At 39.1% G+C, this 19,698-nt stretch overlaps 1 protein-coding gene across 2 annotated transcripts in view; it reads left to right on the top strand.

Moving 5' to 3' along the window:
* The window catches only part of cUnh10orf88 (chromosome Un C10orf88 homolog), a 50,427-nt gene extending 41,313 nt beyond the window's left edge, over positions 1-9,114 (top strand). The window contains exons 3-6 of one of the 2 annotated variants that reach the window (XM_079846282.1): positions 2,912-2,984; positions 3,078-3,278; positions 4,657-4,964; positions 7,945-9,114. In XM_079846282.1, coding sequence (XP_079702408.1) covers positions 2,912-2,984; positions 3,078-3,278; positions 4,657-4,964; positions 7,945-8,119 — 757 coding nt within the window. In that variant the 3' untranslated portion in view covers positions 8,120-9,114. The remainder of the gene's footprint in view (positions 1-2,911; positions 2,985-3,077; positions 3,279-4,656; positions 4,965-7,944) is intronic. The other variant, XM_079846283.1, reaches the window with a different exon arrangement.
* Positions 9,115-19,698: the final 10,584 nt, after the last annotated feature.

Raw genomic sequence — 19,698 nt, 5'->3', positions numbered from 1 at the left:
AGACATTATAACTATATGATGTTGCAGTAAACATAACAAAATTCCTGCAAGTCTCCTTCAAGATTCACATTTCTCAATGTGACACAATTGTCAGTAGTAATACTTAATAGATTAATTTTGATTACATGTGATGTAAATGTTTAAATAGTGATTTTTTTAAAGTCTAAATATGACTTATAGATCAATTTTTGTGTGTGTAGTACAATAAAATGAACAGCGGGGGGCAGCAAACGACCACTTATTGGCTTATTATAACCAAGACTAAGCCCATACACATGTGTACCAAGTTTGGTTAAGATATCTCATTTTGTTCTTGAGTTATAGCCATTTTAGTAAAATAGGCTCCTCCCACAACATTCGTTTAACATATTAGTTTTGTTCATCATGGACTCACCTTTCTAATGATACAAGACACTTGAGTCTACGACATACGGTTTAGGAGTTATGAGCAGTTAAATATGACTTAGAGATCAATTATTTTGTGTGTAGTACAATAAAATGAACAGCGGGGGGCAGCAAACGACCACTTATTGGCTTAATATACCATTATTTTGATATGAACTCTGTAATTTTCACCTTTTTAACTGTTATAGAGGCAAATATTGTCCGATCTGTCTGAAATTTTTCATGCTTGTTAAGAGGCATAGGATACATGTACTGACTTGTTTTTAAGTAGATCTGAACATTCATTGAATAGATATAGGCATTTGGAGACACTTGGTCAAGGCCACATCTTGAAATTACCCTGTTATAACCATTCAGATGCAAAAGTTTAACTTTTTTTTATAATTATTGCTCTAAAGAGTCCAGAGAATTGTACTGCACTGGTTTGGTTCTGATCAGGTCGAAAAATCTATTACTAGTTTGCAAAAAGAGGTTTTTAACATAATCGTTAATATTTAATGAACGATTTGATTGACAGTATTGGTTCTTGAGGCAAAGTTGTTTAGTATGAGGAGATCTATCATAATATATGCATATTATGTGGATGTTTTTAACCCCACCTGATTACAGAGATGGAAAATACCATTTACAGCCAATACAGGCAATTCATCATAGGGAATACATGGTTTTCAAAGCTTTTTAACAGTTATAGCGCCACCTATGGTCCAATCTCCATGAAACCTTGCACACTTCTTCAGCATGTTATGTCACATATGCATAACAATTTTAGTGACGTTTTGAGTTTTCCATTAAGATTTATAGGCTATTGAGTGTATTTTGCTACATCCCTCTTCTAAACGACACTGTTATAGCCATCTAAATGCAAAAGTTGGACTTTTTTTTGATAATTATTGATCTAGAGAGTCCAGAGAATTGTCCTAGACTGATTTGGTTCTGTTCGGGCAAAAATCCAGGGACTAGTTTGCAAAAGTAGGTTTTTAACATAATTGCAAATATTTAATGAACAATTGGATTGACAGCAATGGTTCCAGAGGCAAAGTTGTTCAATATGAGGAGGTCTATCAAACGATATGCATATTTTGTGGATGTGTTCAACACCACGTGATTACAGTGCCATAAAACTTGTTAGCGCCAACTAGTGGCCGATTTCTTTCAAAATTCTTATAGACCTCTAGGGCCATAAGTCAAACATACCCATCGAGTTTCGTTCTGATCGGCCTCCATTAACCTTGTCTAATAGGTGCTCAAATTTAATTGGCCTTGGCGGCCATGTTTTTTGAGATACGCCAATGTCCTCATAGACATACATGGTACCTTGGACCAAGACACTGCATACCATTTTTCAAGTCAATCGGACTAGCGGTCGGGTGGTTATAGCCATTTTCATGTTTTTTTCGTGTTATAGCGCCACCATGTGTTCAATCATCGCGGTTTTTTTAGCGTGACCAAAAACTGAGCCCATACACATGTGTACCAAGTTTGATGAAGATATCTCATTTTGTTCTTGAGTTATAGCCATTTTAGTAAAATAGGCTCCTCCCACAACATTCGTTTTCCGCCCCTTGGCAACCGTGAATAGAAATTTCAACTTTTTTTCGATAATTATTGATATTCAGACTCCAGAGAAAATTTCTGCACTGGTTTGGTTCCGATCGGGCAAAAAACCTAGGACTAGTTCGCAAAAGTAGTTTTTTGACAAAATTCAAAATGGCGGAAAATCCATCATGGCGGAAATGAAATCGGAGATATACGTTTTGTTCGTCATGGACTCACCTTTCCAATGATATAAGACACTTGAGTCTACGACATACGGTTTAGGAGTTATGAGCAGTTTCGCGCAATTGATTGCTATAGCGCCACCTATAGGCCAATCTGGTTCATAATTTGATAACCTCTCCTCGATTTGTGTACTACCATCTGACAAAGTTTCAAAGTTCCAGCCCTTACGGTTTGGGCTGCACGATGCGTTTTAGCGGAGAATAATAATAATAATAATAATAATAATAAAAATCAATACAATTACAATAGGGTTTCAGCACTTCGTGCTTGAACCCCTAATAATTCCTCTCTGGAGAAGTGTTCAGTCTTTCCGCTCGCAAATTCTGCCTTGTAAATTGCGAATTCGCCATGGTGCAAGCGCAACTGGCTTTTAAAGGGAATGGGAGATGAGACTCTGATTGGTTTATTGCACGTTACAGCCAAAACATATCCATGACCCATTAAGAGACAACCCTTTTTGACCATGCGCCTAGCGTGCAGACCGTTTTTTCCCGTCGTTAAACTAGCAAAAGTGGATTTGGTGCACCTGCGCCCTGCACTTCAAACCATGCTCTACAAACATTATGAATGTCATATTAAGCAAAAAGGCTAAAGTAAACTATTACAGAATATTTATAAGTATTTATAGACTGTTTTAAGCATAGAGGCTAACGTAAAGTGTTACTGAATATTTATAAGTATTTCTAGAAAATGTAAGACTATTGCTGATTGTTCCGTTTTCTCTCAGTTCTGAAGATGAGAGGCATTTCTATAGGAATCATCTGGTGCTGGAAAGCCCTGCTGCCTCCTGTGAGGTGAAGGTAAGGAAAGCTGGAAATAATATCCACTCTCTCATCACAAACACGCAAACTGATGTCTGTTGGCTCTGCATCATGGGTGGTGTCTCCGTACAGCTGCTCTCTCTTGGTGGCCGCTCTTCTGTGGCTATCGCCCAAGTGGGTGTGAGACTGGAGACGCTCAAGGACCGACAAGGTGGCCCGAGTTTAGACCCAGGCATCGACCTTCAGCGTGTGCAGACTATGATGGAGGAGATGGGCACCACCCTTTCGCCGGGAGCACAGAACCTCATGGAGCTGGTGCAGTGCCAGCGAAAGGTCTGGATCCAGCCTTTTATTACAGCATATTCACCACTCCTCTTGTCTTTTTAACATGATTGTTTTGATATATTACATGCTTTGGGCACATTTTCCATTGTGGAATGAATCTCACTTCCGTTAGGGCTATTATTAATAAAAATTCAATATTAAATAGATAGATAAAAAAGATAGCTGGACCAAGCCTATCCCACCATGAGTTAATAGAAAATGGTTAGTATTTTTATATGGGTTGTGTAAAACATTGTGGTTTGAATAAGACATCTTGTGTCTGTAAGCAGCCAGTTCTAGCACTTAGTACCCAAAGTCCCATTCCCACTTTCATTTTTGTATAGTATATTCTGCTGTTTAGCAAGTTTTGCCCATTTGGCATGAATCATTTCTTGTAGGCGTTTCTTGTAACAGTCTGTCAGTGTCTAACATCATTTTGTCGACATTTTTTGCCCACTCCTTATAAAAAAAAGCTTCAGCTATTTGGTGTTTGGAGGCTCGTCTTTTATGTTGCTGTGATCTGGGTTTTATTTTGTGTACTTTCTATAAATCCTATATATGAACATCATTGTTGCCTCAGCCATAGACAATGTCTTCACCAGGTTTTACCACCATATATTCCTGTGAAATATTACAACAGTTATCTATTTCAATATATTGTAAAATGTAATGACACAGCTGAATTATCAGCATAATTACTCCAGTCCTCAGTGTCACATGATCCCTCAGAAATCATTCTAATATGCTGATTTGGTGCTCAACAGTATTTGCTGCTTAATATTTTTGTGGAAACCGTGATAGTGAACTGTGAAGTCAGGATTTTTCAGGATTCTTTGATAAATAGTTCAAAATAACATATTTATTTGAAATAAAAATCTTTTGTAACATTATAAATGTTTTTAATATCACTTTTGATCAATTGAATGCATCCTTAAGCTGAATAAAAGTATTCATTTTTATTTTTTTTCCCTTACCTACTGATACCTAGTGCATCACAGTTTCTACAAATAAATTTTATATATATATATAAAAAAAAATAAATACTATAATATTGTTTCTATTTTTTTTTTTATATGTGTATTTTCATCAAATGAATGCAGCCTTGATGTGCATAAGAGTATAGTAAAAGAAAGTATTGTTTTTAATTTGATTAAATGCATTATATTTCACATGTTTCCTGTCATATACTATTTCTGTATATTTTGTAGTTTTAGTTTTAGTATTTTATCAGCATAATACATATTTTTTCACCTCCCTTTTTTTAAACATGTTAATTCTCAAAAGGAGTTTTTTGGAGAGCAGTTTCTTTGAAAGAAGAAAAAAAAAACAAGCCTGCACGCAGCTTCATCACAACTGAACAATAACTCTTTGTGTGTGTTGTGTCCAGAATAAATCTGACATGCTGAATGGATTCATTCCTCTGCTCATGGGAGGTGGAGCGTTGGGCTGTTTGCCAAGAGGAGGTGGGGCTTCCAATGCTACAGGGGCGGAGTCAGGCCCAAATCCACCATCTGGCCTGGAGCAGCTTCTGTCTACCAGCAACCAGATTCCCGGTGCCATGTCTGCCCTGCTGAGCCCTGAAACCGGCACGATCAACCCAGACCTGCTTCCAATGCTGCAGAGCGTATGCGGTCAGGTCACGCAGCTCCGTCTGGAGGAAGCCACATCTTCAGAGAAGAAGAAGAATGGAGAACGGTAAGTGCGAGTCATGTGTGGTTTTCAATAAACAGGTTTACCACATTTGTTTAAGCCACTCAATTGTTTAGTTGTGGTAACCAACTCATCGTGATAACAGTGTGAGTACTAATATGAATAATAGCACCCACACGGTTTTATGACTTTCTGGGCTATTGAGGATAAATCTGTTGTAGACCCCAAAATTTAAATATGCCCCTCAAGACTTTTTTAAAATATTAGTTTATTTCTAACACAAAAGAAGTAACAGAATCCAGAGTGCTCTATTTTAAGAGCTTGGGTGGAAAGGAACATTATCAGTTAACAACGGGTCTCATTCACTAACCGTGCACACACACGGATTTGTGTGAAATCTGCGTATGAACGTCTTCAGAAACAAATCATGATTCATCAATAGCTTTTGTTTTAAAATGTATTCTAAATTTAAAAAAAAAGGAACAAATGAAATGACTCGTATGCAAAAACATCCTCTTGATGCTCTGAAAAAGATTTTCACATATGGAATTAAGTAAACTTAATTAAGTTGTTTAACTAAGTTAAGGAAAATTAACAAAGAAAATAAGTAATTTAACTTAAGAATTTCTGCTTAGTTGAAGTTTCCTTTGCAATATTTTTTGTCAAACAATATAACACTGAATTAAACCACGCTTTTAAAGTGTATGCTTTACTTAGAAACATGTACGTTAATAAAACAGTAGATATCGTGTAGACACCAGGGGGGTATTCCAGAAAACCGGTTCAATCATGACAACTCTCGGAGTGAATAGATTCAACAATCATTTTATTAGCATAGAGCATGGAATATACATAGGCTTGATTTTGGCGGACGAGATCTGCTACGCTGCTGGTGCTGCTGCTGCTGAGCAAATACATAATGTTCAGCTTAGTCAAGATAACAACAAGGAAGGCTTCTGCAGAATGATATAACCCCCCTTAGCAGATCTCCACAGGTGTCGCTGGGTAGGAGGTGGGATTATAGGAGTTCTCATATTGTGTGGCGTGCTGATAGCGGCTACGATACGATATAAATAAAGCCACGTAAATGGGGAAGTACCTCTGATTGGTTGGTGTCGTAGAACTGAATGAACCAATCAGCGATTAGAGTTTCATGACTGAACTTTATATTTATGTGACATACCTGGGTATGTTTAGGAGTAAGTAAGCAGATAACCTCAACTTTCGGTTCCAAAAACAGAGGTAACTTTCAGGGTATAAAAGTAGCCATAGCAACTCGCTTTCTCCTCCGGAGCAGGTTATTTTCCAGGGTTAGTTTGCTTAAGAGGTATTCAGATGCGTCATATTATTAATATAGTTATTAATATAGCCAAATTTGTTTGTTATATAATATACAATATTTTATATTAATTCTAAAGAATTAGAATTAAAAAAATTATAAGATAATGTTTAAATGTTAATTCAATTTAAATATATTTATTATTTACACATGGATCTGCATTCAATGAATTAGCATCAAACAAACATTATAATCCTTATTCTCAGTGAATAAAGATTACTTATTAAACAAAGACATTGAAAAAATTATTGCATAACCACCAAATAGGTGGCGATGTGCACTAAGTATGTTATGTAAATCGCTATTAAACAAAAGAAGAAGAGGAAGTAGAATAGCGCACTCTTTCTTACCGTCTGTTTCAATGGTGAATCATCGATTGGTCGCTCTGTTGAGAATGTCTTGTGTGTTAACCGGGAACATATTCTGAGTTGTCTAAACTCACTCCCGGACTCGTTTTTGGAACCAGCATACCTTGAGTAAGCAAGGTTTGGGTTAATCAACCAAGAGTTCAGGGTATATGTGATGGTAAGTTAACCTTGCTTTCTGGAATACCCCCCAGATCTACATAATAGTAAACTCAGTACCTACCTGAAAACGGAGATCTCAATACTTGGTGCACAATACACAGTGACGGTAACATTCGATGGGTCGTTTTTGAGTATGAATGTATCATTTTGAGTAGATGATGAACTCAAAATGTCACAAAATGGCAAGTTATTAAACCTAACAACAAAAGCAATGATAAAACAGTGTAAATACAGCTGGAAAACAGCAAAAAATCTACCTAATTATGAATGTTAGGTGACAGATCTGTGTGATGGTCACTCGGATGGTCAATGTTGATATTTACGCTTTAATTTCTACAAGCTTGAATTGAGTACTAATATAGAATCTCCGTTCTTTTTTTTAAATTCTTGCCTGAACTAACTTTATCATGTAGAAAATAAATTAGTTTTTTAGTATTTTGTAGTATTTACTTCACCATCATTTTAATCATTGTGGCCTCATAAACATGTTTAGATGCAATTTTATTCATAGATATACATCTTAAATATATTTCATCATATACACATTTCATACACTCAGCCTTTTGCAAATCCTGCTTCGACCTTGTGGAAATTTGAGAAGCAATCATAAATGGTTCTTCTTCTGTTGTATCGCTGTGGTGATTTAAACCACTGACTCTTCACATCCTTATCCAAGTGTATACAAAAAGAGGGCTTTTGCAGAGGAGAAAACAGCGTCGTCTTGACATGTACACAACATGAACCAACTACAGTGTTTGAGGGCGGGTCAAAGTAGACGTTGTTCACGGGCAGCCAATGAAGACCATAGGCGGGTATTATGCAAATGTGTTACATATGGATTTTAAAGGGGTATTTCACCGCTGGAAAGATGAATGTGTATTTAAATTGGGTCATTTATGTAGTAGAAATGTGAAATTATTTTAGAAGTTGGTGCCTTCTAGACTGAGAAAAGCCAGAAAATGTATTTTTGGCTCTTTTGGATGATAGACAACAACTCCCAGAATGCACTTGCTTCGCTGCCCTAAGAGGCCACTCCCAAGCCATGCCTACCCGTTATATCTGATAATAGGGACACTTTAAGACACTTCATTCTGATGAATTTGATGTCTCCTTTAGTGTGTCCATTTACTGTATATATCTTCTTTTTTTTATATTACAGGGAGGGTCATATGTGCTGCGGAGGGTTTGAGAAGATTCTGGAGACGGTTGTAGAGAAGAGAATGGATGAGATGGAGAGAAGATTAAAGGAACATCTGGACTTGCGTCTGGACGCTCTTCAGCAGAGACTGGAGATCACGCTTCAGCAGGCGCTCTCTCATAAACAACACCAGTAAACAACTCAAGATAACCTCAACACTTTTAGCAAGATTTACCCTGAGCTTTTGCTTCAATGACACCTATAATATTCTATAAAGGGACATTTAAGCAGAATTCATGTCAACTATCCCTTTATAACAAAAATGGTTTAACATTATTCTTTTGCCAGCAGTCTCTACTGCTTTGCGTGGAAGTGTTTTACAGTTTAAACTGCAAATCGCTGGTCTTCAAGAGTCCCTCCCGAGAGACTGTACTGATTGGTTTGTGCAGTAATTAACAGCTTGTCGAGTCGGTTCAACTCAAGTCCACAAACAGAATCAGGTGATCTTCATAAATCACAACTACTTGAGGAACTGTTCTTAACACTGTGTATACTACATATAAATAATTTTATCCAAAAGATACTACTCATGCTGCTACAAAAACTGTTATTCTGACTATTACACAATAAGCTGCATATTTACATTTGGTACAAATGTTAACAAACAGTTTATTTAGAGGTTGAACAAACAACGGTTGCACTGACTGTCAAGTATCAAGTATTTTTCACTGTAAATTGCCTTTGTGTAAATTATGTTCATATGTTTATACTGTTCATACTGGAGAACTAAGGACAAAAAAAAGAAAACAACATTAAAATGCTGTTTATACTAAAGAATAATGTTGCACTATGTTATATATCTGATGAAATATTGTTAGGGTTAGTTTAGGGTTGTTATCCCTAGTAACCATTTCAGAACTTTTTTTTCACACAATGAGCACGACAACAGTCTTTAGGCTAAACTGTTAATCATTAATCATTGCTTTGGCACAAAATGCATTCAATGACTACATCATTCAAATTACATGTATTCTTTTCTCACTCTGTGTACCTAGAGGCTACTTTGTACATGTTTACATGCTCTTTGCAAAAGTCAAATCTAACATGATACAAGACAGCAATTCGCCACATTTCTACAGTAATACCATATTTAAATATATATTCCATATATAAACGATGGAGCTGAACACCAACACAGGTGTTAGTCTTACAATTTCATTACCATCTACAGAAAGGGGAATCATTTTGTACTGCAATATAAACATAGGACACATAGGAACAGTAGAGTGTCATTCTTGTTTTATGATGAAAAGAGACCTAAGTATTGAGAAATGTGTCCGCGCGATAGTAAAAAACTGCAAGTTCTATGTATCAGCATCAGTGGCTGTTGACCACCACACAAAATAACTTCTGTTAAACACTTATTCAGGTGTTTGCAGCAATGCACACAACTTAACCAAAATAGATGTTGATATACAGTGTATCCGGAAAATTCACAGCGTTTCACTTTTTCCACATTTTGTTATGTTACAGCCTTATTCCAAAATGGATTGAATTCATTAATGATGTTTTATTAAGAAGGTTCGGGAGGAGCATGTTCAGATAATTGACACAAGTGGAGAGCACTCAGCCAATCCAATCAACAATAAGAGGTATATACACTGAGGAGAACAAATATTTTGATACACTGCCGATTTTGCAGGTTTTCCTACTTACGAAGCATGTAGAGGTCTGTAAAAACAAAACAAAACAAAAATCCAGAAAATCACATTGTATGATTTTTTAAATAATTAGCATTTTATTGCATGAAATAAGTATTTGATCACCTACCAACCAGTAAGAATTCTGGCTCTCACAGACCTGTTAGTTTTCTTTAAGAAACCCTCCTGTTCTCCACTCATTACCTGTATTAACTGCACCTGTTTGAACTTGTTACCTGTATAAAAGACACCTGTCCACACACTCAATCAAACACACTCCAACCTCTCCACAATGGCCAAGGCCAGAGAGCTGTGTAAGGAAATCAGGGATAAAATTGTAGACCTGCACAAGGCTGGGATGGGCTACAGGACAATAGGCAAGCAGCTTGGTGAGAAGGCAACAACTGTTGGCACAATTATTAGAAAATGGAAGAAGTTCAAGATGACGATCAATCTCCCTCGGTCTGGGGCGCCATCCAAGATCGCACCTTGTGGGGCATCAATGATCATGAGGAAGGTGAGGGATCAGCCCAGAACTACACGGCAGGACCTGGTCAATGACCTGACGAGAGCTGGGACCACAGTCTCAAAGAAAACCATTAGTAACACACTATGCCGTCATGGATTAAAATCCTGCAGCGCACACAAGGTCCCCCAGCTCAAGCCAGCGCATGTCCAGGCCCGTCTGAAGTTTGCCAATGACTATCTGGATGATCCAGAGGAGGAATGGGAGAAGGTCATGTGGTCTGTTGAGACAAAAATAGAGCATTTTGGTCTAAACTCCACTCATCGTGTTTGGAGGAAGAAGAAGGATAGTGTAAAAAAACAACCCCAAGAGTACAACCCCAAGAACACCATCCCAACAGTGAAGCATGGAGGTGGAAACACCATTCTTTGGGGATGCTTTTCTGCAAAGGGGACAGGACGACTGCACCGTATTGAGGGTAGGATGGATGGGGCCATGTATCTTGAGATCTTAGCCAACAACCTCCTTCCCTCAGTAAGAGCATTGAAGATGGGTCTCCGTAAGAAGCATCTCAAGGTCCTGGAGTGGCCTAGCCAGTCTCCAGACCTGAACCCAATTGAAAATTTTTGGAGGGAGCTGAAAGTCCCGAGACATGAAGGATCTGGAGAAGGTCTGTATGGAGGAGTGGGCCAAAATCCCTGCTGCAGTGTGTGCAAACCTGGTCAAGAACTACAGGAAACGTGTGATCTCTGTAATTTCAAACAAAGGTTCCCTTTCGAGAGAGTCACTCGTCTAGCGTTAGCATAACGCAGGGGGTACTCCGTATTTCCTCGAGACAGAAGTCAATTTTATCCTTAAAATGTTCCATGTAAAACGCAGTGTAGCTGCACAGTACACCTAGCAGAGCGCAGGTGCGTGCTGATTGGCTGTGCTGCCGCAACTGCAGGCAACCTATGGCGAGGTGGCTACGCGGGGGGAGCCAATGAGATGCCCTCTTTGTTCCCGCCCACAAAGCTCACCTGAATTTGCATAGCGAATAGCCGAGACCACGCCCTGGCAGCACTCTACCAGGGCGGCTGCCCAGAGTTTGACAAAATGGCACTGCAGACCCTTCGGGCTCGGCTTGCCATTTTCGAGGAAAACCCTGCTTCGCCTGCTCTCTCGTCGGCTCCACGCAAGAAGAAGCGCCGTGACCAGAGACAGCCAGAACAGCCATGTGCTCGCACGCCGGACCCCTCCCCACGTGCAGCACACCCTCCTGTTACGTTCACACAGGAGGAACAGCGGCCGTCCATTCCTATGGCCTGTTCGGTCTCCTTTTTGCTCTCCTCGAAACATTTAATAATTATTGCAAAATCGCCCAAATTCAAGTATGTAAAAATATACTGTGTATTAAACTTCACCAGAAAAACAGGCAAATAATTTAAATGCTATAAATATTATTATACAATTATACACAGTTCCAACTTTTCTATAAAACAACTATGCACATGCATGTTCAAAGGATGCTTTCATATGTTTACTATTTTCGATAGCTTTAAAAGTGGACATGCCTAGACTTATTCGCTGCAAAAGTGTCAATAATGTCATCAGGACATCTGCTTGGAAACATCCCTGTTTATGCTCATCATGGCCAGGCCTTTGAGACGGTGCTGTGTCATTGTAGACCTCAGGTATGTTTTAATGAGCTTTAATTTTGAGAAGCTCCTCTCTGCACTAGCTACACTTACAGGGGAAGTTGCAGCAATTCGGAGAGCCACCCACATACTGGGGAAAATTTCCTTCCATTTCTTTTCTTCTATGAAGGACAAAAGTTCCAGTGTTGTCATGGTGTTCTTGGGGAATATGGAAAATTTTGCAGCTCCTTTCCATTCAGATCTGACTGACCAGTCCTAGTCAAGGCGTCACTCAGTGTTGCACACTGTTGACATATCTCCAGGGTTGAAAGCTTAGGGAAGCTTGTGAACTCCAAACTTGCTTTCAACTTTACTCAGGGTCTCAAAACACTTGTGCAGTGATTCAATACAAACATCCACAACATTATTGAAGAAACAACCCTCCATTTGTTTCATTGCATCATTAAAGGGTTCATCATGAGACTCATAAGAGAAGTGAAGTTTTGTTTTTCTGAGTCTCTTATGCTTGAGCACAGCCTCTACATTCATTTTCTCACATATTTCTCTGGCAGTTGCTTGTGCAGAAGCAAACCCTGTCTTTCTGTAGCTCTTGAGGGAGGCCTCAGTTTTCATCAGCAGATTGACAGCAACATCCAGCTTCATGGACTCAGACTGTATTAATTTTACATGATGAATTTGGATGAGGATGTCATACCATACTACAGTGCAGATGGCAAAGCGATATGACCCTACTTCCTCAGCTAACGTGTGTGCCTCCATTTTAACCACTGGGTCATTGGCTTTCTCCTTTACTTCTAGAAGGGCATCCCTAACTTCTGTAGCCTGGTACCTCACAGCTTCCACGCTCTTCACTCGACTCTCCCTTCTTGTCTCTGTCCAGGATTTCAGAGTGAGATTGACATGGCTTTTTAGAATAGACCAACATTGTGTGGAGGCTGAGAAAGGAGTGAACAGCTTCTGCAGATAACCAAAATAGGCAGCAGCTTCTGGGGAGCTTTTTCCTGCATCAGCTACCACCAGGTTTAAAAAGTGTGTTGCACATGGCACAAAAAGGCCTTTGGGTTGAATTCTAACAGTCTGGCTTGGACACCTTTCTTTTTTCCATTCATATTTGCCCCATTATCATACGACTGAACCCCTGCAATCTTCAAAAGCGATGTTGAGCTCCTGCAGTCTCTTTGAATGAGGGATGATAGGCTTTCTCCAGTGGATTCTTCAGATTCAAGGAACCCCATAAAATATTCTTTAAATTCCACATTGTGTACTGCTACAGTTGGAATGGTAAGTTAGACCTGTTCTATATGGCTGACATCAGGGGTGTTGTCCACAATTAGTGAAAAACATTTTGCCTCTTTACTCTCATTAGCCATTGTCTCCGTAATTATCTTACCTATGCACTCAATCAACTCGCTTTGAATGATAATACCCAGGTATGTGGTGTGGCTGGCTCCACTTTGAATAAGACATATATGATGTTTTAGCACAGGGTCAAATTTTGCCATTAGTTCAACTTCTTTAACCCTAAAACAGGCAACGTAACCCACGAGTTACATACTCTTTAGTGTCTTGTTTTGGGCATAAGAAAGATTTTTTTTTTTATCAAATCCTTTTTATCATTTATCATAGCCTGGTCTATCTTGAGTATGCTGGTCAAATTATTTGTTTCAAGTTTTCTGTGATCAATTAGTCAGCCTGTCCTAAACCCAACATGGTGCAGGACATTCAGATTTTGTGATAACTATATATTAATCTTATTTTTTTTTCCAGAAGAAAATGCAAAACAACTGCTAATATTAATTGTGAAAATTGTCTTAAGATGTTGAAAAAGAAAATTTTAATTATATGTTGCTCATGCTGTTATTTACCGCATTTTGAAAGGTATGTAACTCCCAGGTTACGTTGCCTGTTTAGTGTATAAAAAAAGGATCATCCACAGTATTGACAATGAATGGTGTTTCAAGGTAAACTGGGCTCCATGTCTGTACACAGTTCCCCTTCTCAATCTATGTCTTTTGAGTTTTTGAGTATATTATTACTTTTTGTTGACAATATCTTTGCATTTTTCACACACTCATTTTATGGTAGAACATGGGTGTCCAACCCTGATCCTGGAAGGCTACCTTCCTGCTGAGTTGCAAGAAAAAGAAATCTCTCTAAGTAGTTAAAAATGCAAATATGTAGTCAACAAAAAGTAATAATTTCAGTTTTGCATGTGAATATTAACATTTGAAAAAAATTGTATAACTCATTGATACATAAAATACATAAAATTGAGAAGCGGAACTGTGTACAGTGGGCCCAGAGGCCTGGAGGGCCTATAAGGGTCTTCCCTAGGGGCCCCGGTCATGGAACGAGATTTCTACTGGCCCTCCCGCCACCCACAACCGACCCCTCACTCGTCACCCCGGAATTCGCAATAATGCGATGACCAGTACAGGGAGCCTAGTTTACCTTGAAACACCATTCATTGTCAATACTGTGGATGATACTTTTTTATACCCTAAACAGGCAACGTAACCTGGGAGTTACAACTCATAAAATCCAAACTACATCAAATATTTAAAAAATTCCTTCGGATATGTTTTACTTAAGTCCAAATTAAATAAAAAGTGAAATGAAATGATTTTTTGCTGATCATTTTCCAGTCATGCCTGTTTAAGGGTTAAGGAAGTTTCCATTATTTGGGTCATGCAGGGCATCTGATGTTCCTCTTAGACTCATATTTCTCTCTGCCAAAGACTGAATGATGGCTACCAACCTTTTGAGAACGTTACACCATCTATTTCTCTCCCCTTCTAAGCGCATAATTTCCACCTGATCCATTGTTTGCCTTTTTTCCAAACTAATCTCTAATTCCTTCCATGATGCCATATGCCTGTTATATTCCGGAGTACTCTCATGGTTTTTCAAGATGTCAGCACAATTTTTCCAATCATCCAGTCCTTTGGTAATTAGATTATAATCTCTATTTGAGAACATCTTGCAACAGAAGTAGTAAAGACTTTTGGCTTTTTTAGAATAGACCAGCCAGCTTCTCTTCATTTTTTCACCATTCTGTAATTTTCCAAAATTTTTAATGGTGATGGCACCCTCTCCCATCTTCTCTTTTCGGAAATATGTAGTCTGGTGTCTACGGTGACGCATTGCTGCCACATACATATAATTTTTTCTACTCAATTATGTCGTAATAACGAGATATGTTATCTCCCTCGGTCTGGGGCACCATGCAAGATCTCACCTCGTGGGGCATCAATGATCATTAGGAAGGTGAGGGATCAGCCCAGAACTACACGGCAGGACCTGGTCAATGACTTGAAAAGAGCTGGGACCACAGTCTCAAAGAAAACCATTAGTAACACACTACGTCGTCATGGATTAAAATCCTGCAGCGCACACAAGGTCCCCCTGCTCAAGCCAGCGCATGTCCAGGCCTGTCTGAAGTTTGCCAATGACCATCTGGATGATCCAGAGGAGGAATGGGAGAAGGTCATGTGGTCTGATGAGACAAAAATAGAGCTTTTTGGTCTAAACTCCACTCGCCATGTTTGGAGGAAGAAGAAGGATGAGTACAACCCCAAGAACACTATCCCAACCGTGAAGTATGGAGGTGGAAACATCATTCTTTGGGGATGCTTTTCTGCAAAGGGGACAGGACGACTGCACCGTATTGAGGGGAGGATGGATGGGGCCATGTATCGTGAGATCTTGGCCAACAACCTCCTTCCCTCAGTAAGACCATTGAAGATGGGTCGTGGCTGGGTCTTCTAGCGTGACAACCACTCGAAACACACAGCCAGGGCAACTAAGGAGTGGCTCCGTAAGAAGCATCTCAAGGTCCTAGAGTGGCCTAGCCAGTCTCCAGACCTAAACATAATAGAAAATCTTTGGAGGGAGTTGAAAGTCCGTTTTGCCCAGCGACAGCCCCGAAACCTGAAGAATCCTGAGAAGGTCTGTATGGAGGAGTGGGCCAAAATCCCTGCTGCAGTGTGTGCAAACCTGGTCAAGAACTACAGGAAATATAGCCTATGATCTCTGTAATTGCAAACAAAGGTTTCTGTACCAAATAGTAAATTCTGCTTTTCTGATGTATCAAATACTTATGTCATGCAAAAAAATGCAAATGAACTACTTAAAAATCATACACTGTGATTTTCTGGATTTTTGTTTTAGATTCCGTCTCTCACAGTTGAAGTGTACCTATGATAAAAAATACAGACCTCTACATGCTTTGTAAGTGGGCAAAGCTGCAAAATCGGCTGTGTATCTAATACTTGTTCTCCCCACTGTGTGTGTGTGTGTGTGTGTGTGTGTATATATATTAGGGATTCCACAATTCTCAATATAATATTGAACCGTTCGGTACGGCATTCACGGTTCAATACGCGCTTGTGAATTCCGTTTTTTTCGGTTTCGCATTTAATTAATTATTTTTCTACAAATAGGGCTCGGGCGTCTGACGTCATTACTTTGCGTGGCGGCCATGTTGATGGCCTCATTTGCTGCTACTCGGACTACTGCGCACTGTTTATAGACGTGCTCCCTCTCAGTCGTGTGTCTTAATTTGGCGTTATTATTGGAAACCATGGTAAACCGTTGTTGCATTGTGGGGTGTAACACTGCATCACATAATCGCCATGGGAAAAAGGTCGAAAATGGATTAACTTTCCACTGCTTTCCTGCTTGGAGACGCAACCACGGAGACCAAGTATCCGAGGTAACAAAGAGTCGTCGGCTCGCTTGGATCACGGCTGTAAAACAAACTGTTACCGGGGGATATGGTGTTGGCTGATCGTGATTGGAACCGTCCGCAACAAGTACACTATTTTGTCAGATAAAGTACCGATTCACATGGTGTTGCCAAGCAAGGACGAAGACATGACATTCCTCTATAAGATTGTGTCTGTATGTTGTGCTCTGACAAACATGAGCCCTAGCGTTGTGCTGAAATAAATGTGCATTAAATACAGCCATAAGTGTCTGTTGCATCCATACCCACAATCTTCACAATAAATATACTTAAATCAGTATAATGTGCAAAAGCAAGAAGTGTCACACAATCGCAATAACCGTATAATGTGCAAAAGCAAGAAGTGTCACACAATCAGATATTTTTCAGTGTTTATTTGCAAGTAGTGCAACCTGAGAACACAGAACGGTGCAGAATGCTTCAAGGTAAAAGGTTAACGTTACATAGGCTTCATGATCTGCAGCTCCTGAACCCATCCATTTGTGAACTGCAAATTTCATATGAATCGAAACCATTAATAGTTCCAATTTTGTCCATATACCGGTCCCTGACTTCCCTATTTAACGTATCTCGGTAAATTCCACATCCTTTTCGGGATTTTAACATAGTTTTTCTTTCTCCCAACTCAGCTTCTCCTCGTTCGATTTGCTGTATGTTTACATTCGCGAGGCCATCAACATGGCCACCACGTCCCAGAATGCAACGCAGCGCCCGAGCCATATTCTATAATTTGCCTCCATCCCAATACTGAACAACGCGACATTCATTCACATCACACGTTAGTGGTAGAGTTATACTCACGGAACACTATAGTTATGCTGCGTTCTATTATTTATCCGTGTCGGAGCTCCGACTAGGAAGACAGACGTTACCTAGCAACACGCACCAACACACCCCCTTTCCTCGGATTTTGCCGCTCGGAAGTTTGGACAACCGTGAGGACACCGAGCAAGAATTCCGAATCGGAATACAAGATGGCTGCGACCTGTGTGACTTGTAAGTATGAATTGTTTTCATTGTTTTTGGACCGATTTAGTTGTTTAAATGTTCATTTGGCAAAGATGTTCAGATATCTCTATGCCTAGTAGACCTACAACAAACGTTCATTAAAAAGGGTCCTGTACCCGCCTTTTTCAAACTGGCGCAGCGCTGACTCGCGGTAGGTAACGTTAGAAAATGCATGATTTGATTTGATAACGTTAACCTAGATTATTGTTAGCTATTATTAGGCGCATAACCAAGTGTGTGTGCGGAGTGTGGAGCGCGCACTGCATGACGAGGCGCCGTCCATGTTTTTCTCCGACTCGGACGCGCAAAACATACCAGAACGCTTGAAGTGTGGAAGTGACGTCATATCCGAGGGCCGAGTCGGATCGTTGACCATAATGGAACGCACCATTATTCACAATCACGAAAGTTCATCATTTGCATGCGTTTTAAAGCCTTGCCGGTTTCATTCGCGTGCACTGTTTTAAAATGCGCTTTTCCGAGCGCGCCCACTAAAAGCCTGTCAAACACGTGAATACTGAACTAAGTAGTCTTAGTCTTACTGCGTTAATACTGTCAAATACACACAAGGTTAACATAAACACAGTCGGTTATGTCTAAAGTGAAAGTAAAATCGCAATCGTGTCTGTATATTAGATGTGTAGAGGTCTGACAGCAGCGCAGCCAGTGAACACGTGGTCCTTAAAGGGACAGTTCACCTATAAAATTATGTCATTATTTACTCACTCTAATATTGTTTCAAACCTGTATTCATTTCTCGATGACATGATTTTCAGTTTTGAGTGAAATATCCCTTTAATGTTAATACAACAACAAAAGACAGAGAAAATCACCCATTGCTCTTGACTGAAAAACTAATACAGTTGCTAAGAATCAATGTATATTTTATAGTGAAGTCTATGTAGTGTTTTATGTTTACATTTATTCATTCAATTTCATACTTAAATGCTGCTGTACAGCTCTGTGCTGCCAGTGTAAATCTTTATATGTATTTATTTTATATTATCCAATACACTAGGAATGTGTACAAGGTTTTTTTTTAAGTATAGTTTTAAGTTTAAGTAAGGTTTTTCAATTCTTTTAAGTAAAATAAAGAAAGAGTATTGCAATAAAAAATAGTCTTTTTTCTCTTTAACCTCTTGTTGTTCCTGTCGCCTAAGAATAGAATAACAATAAATGTACATGACAAGCCATCAGAACCGAACCGAACCGAACCGAACCGAAAACCGTGGGTAAAAACCGAGGTATGTATTGAACCGTGGACTAACTGTATTGTTGCATCCCTAGTGTATATATATATATATATATATGTTTGGCCATTAACTAATAAATGTTTAATTATGCAAATACATGAGCAGGGTTTTCAGCGTGAGAAATCTAACAGGCAGATTAGCATGCTTTTTTTTCTCACATGACAGAATCCATGTAACTATGTGAAAGAGAGCCATTTTGTGATGTCAAAGCTTGCCTACTCTTCTGCTACACACTCGAAATTATATACTTTTTCTTCACAAAAAGAATACATATTTGCATACTACAAGGTCGTAGAACTGACGCAGAATTGGTTAAACCCAAAGTTTGTGCACCTTGTAAAATAGTCCCAGATTTGTAAGATTTTAACATATTACAGCTCAAATAATTACAGTACGGAGTAATTAAAATTTGCATTTTCACATAGCCCTTTCACATTTATGCATTAAAACAATTCAGTACACTTGCCCCCTGTACTAGCATTGTATGTTACTATAGACAAGTTTTGCATAGTGAGCGACAAATCAAACAAATTTTTTTTTGTAGTAATTGGCAGCAAGTCACACAAACTTTTGAACCCAGAAATTTCCTTGAATGGAAAATCCTTTAATCCCCAAAACTATATGCAAGTTCTTCTTGCATCTCTCATTCACCTAGTCTTTTTTAAGTAGTACATAAACTTTTAGTTGTCTCAGATCCTGAAATGCGGAAAACCATGTCTACCTTCTCCACAACCCTCTCATGCATCCTATGAACTTGAACTTGTGGTATTCTTGGCAGTCATCCATCAACCGTGAAAGAGAGTTGCGGTTCTTGGGAACAGCAAAGAAAACACAGCTGAATGAACAAACTCCATACTAAAGGAAACTTCACATGAAATGAAAATGAACCCAAAAACTCCAAATTAGCAGTTTTGACCCCTTGGAGTAACTTTCCACAGTGACCATGTTGACCCTTGCCTTGTCA

This window comes from Gobio gobio (assembly GCF_949357685.1).
Source record: "Gobio gobio genome assembly, chromosome: 20".
In the NCBI taxonomy this organism is placed as follows: Eukaryota; Metazoa; Chordata; class Actinopteri; order Cypriniformes; family Gobionidae; genus Gobio; species Gobio gobio.
Note: the sequence above shows the minus strand (reverse complement) of the source record. Positions and strands in the feature narration are given on the sequence as shown.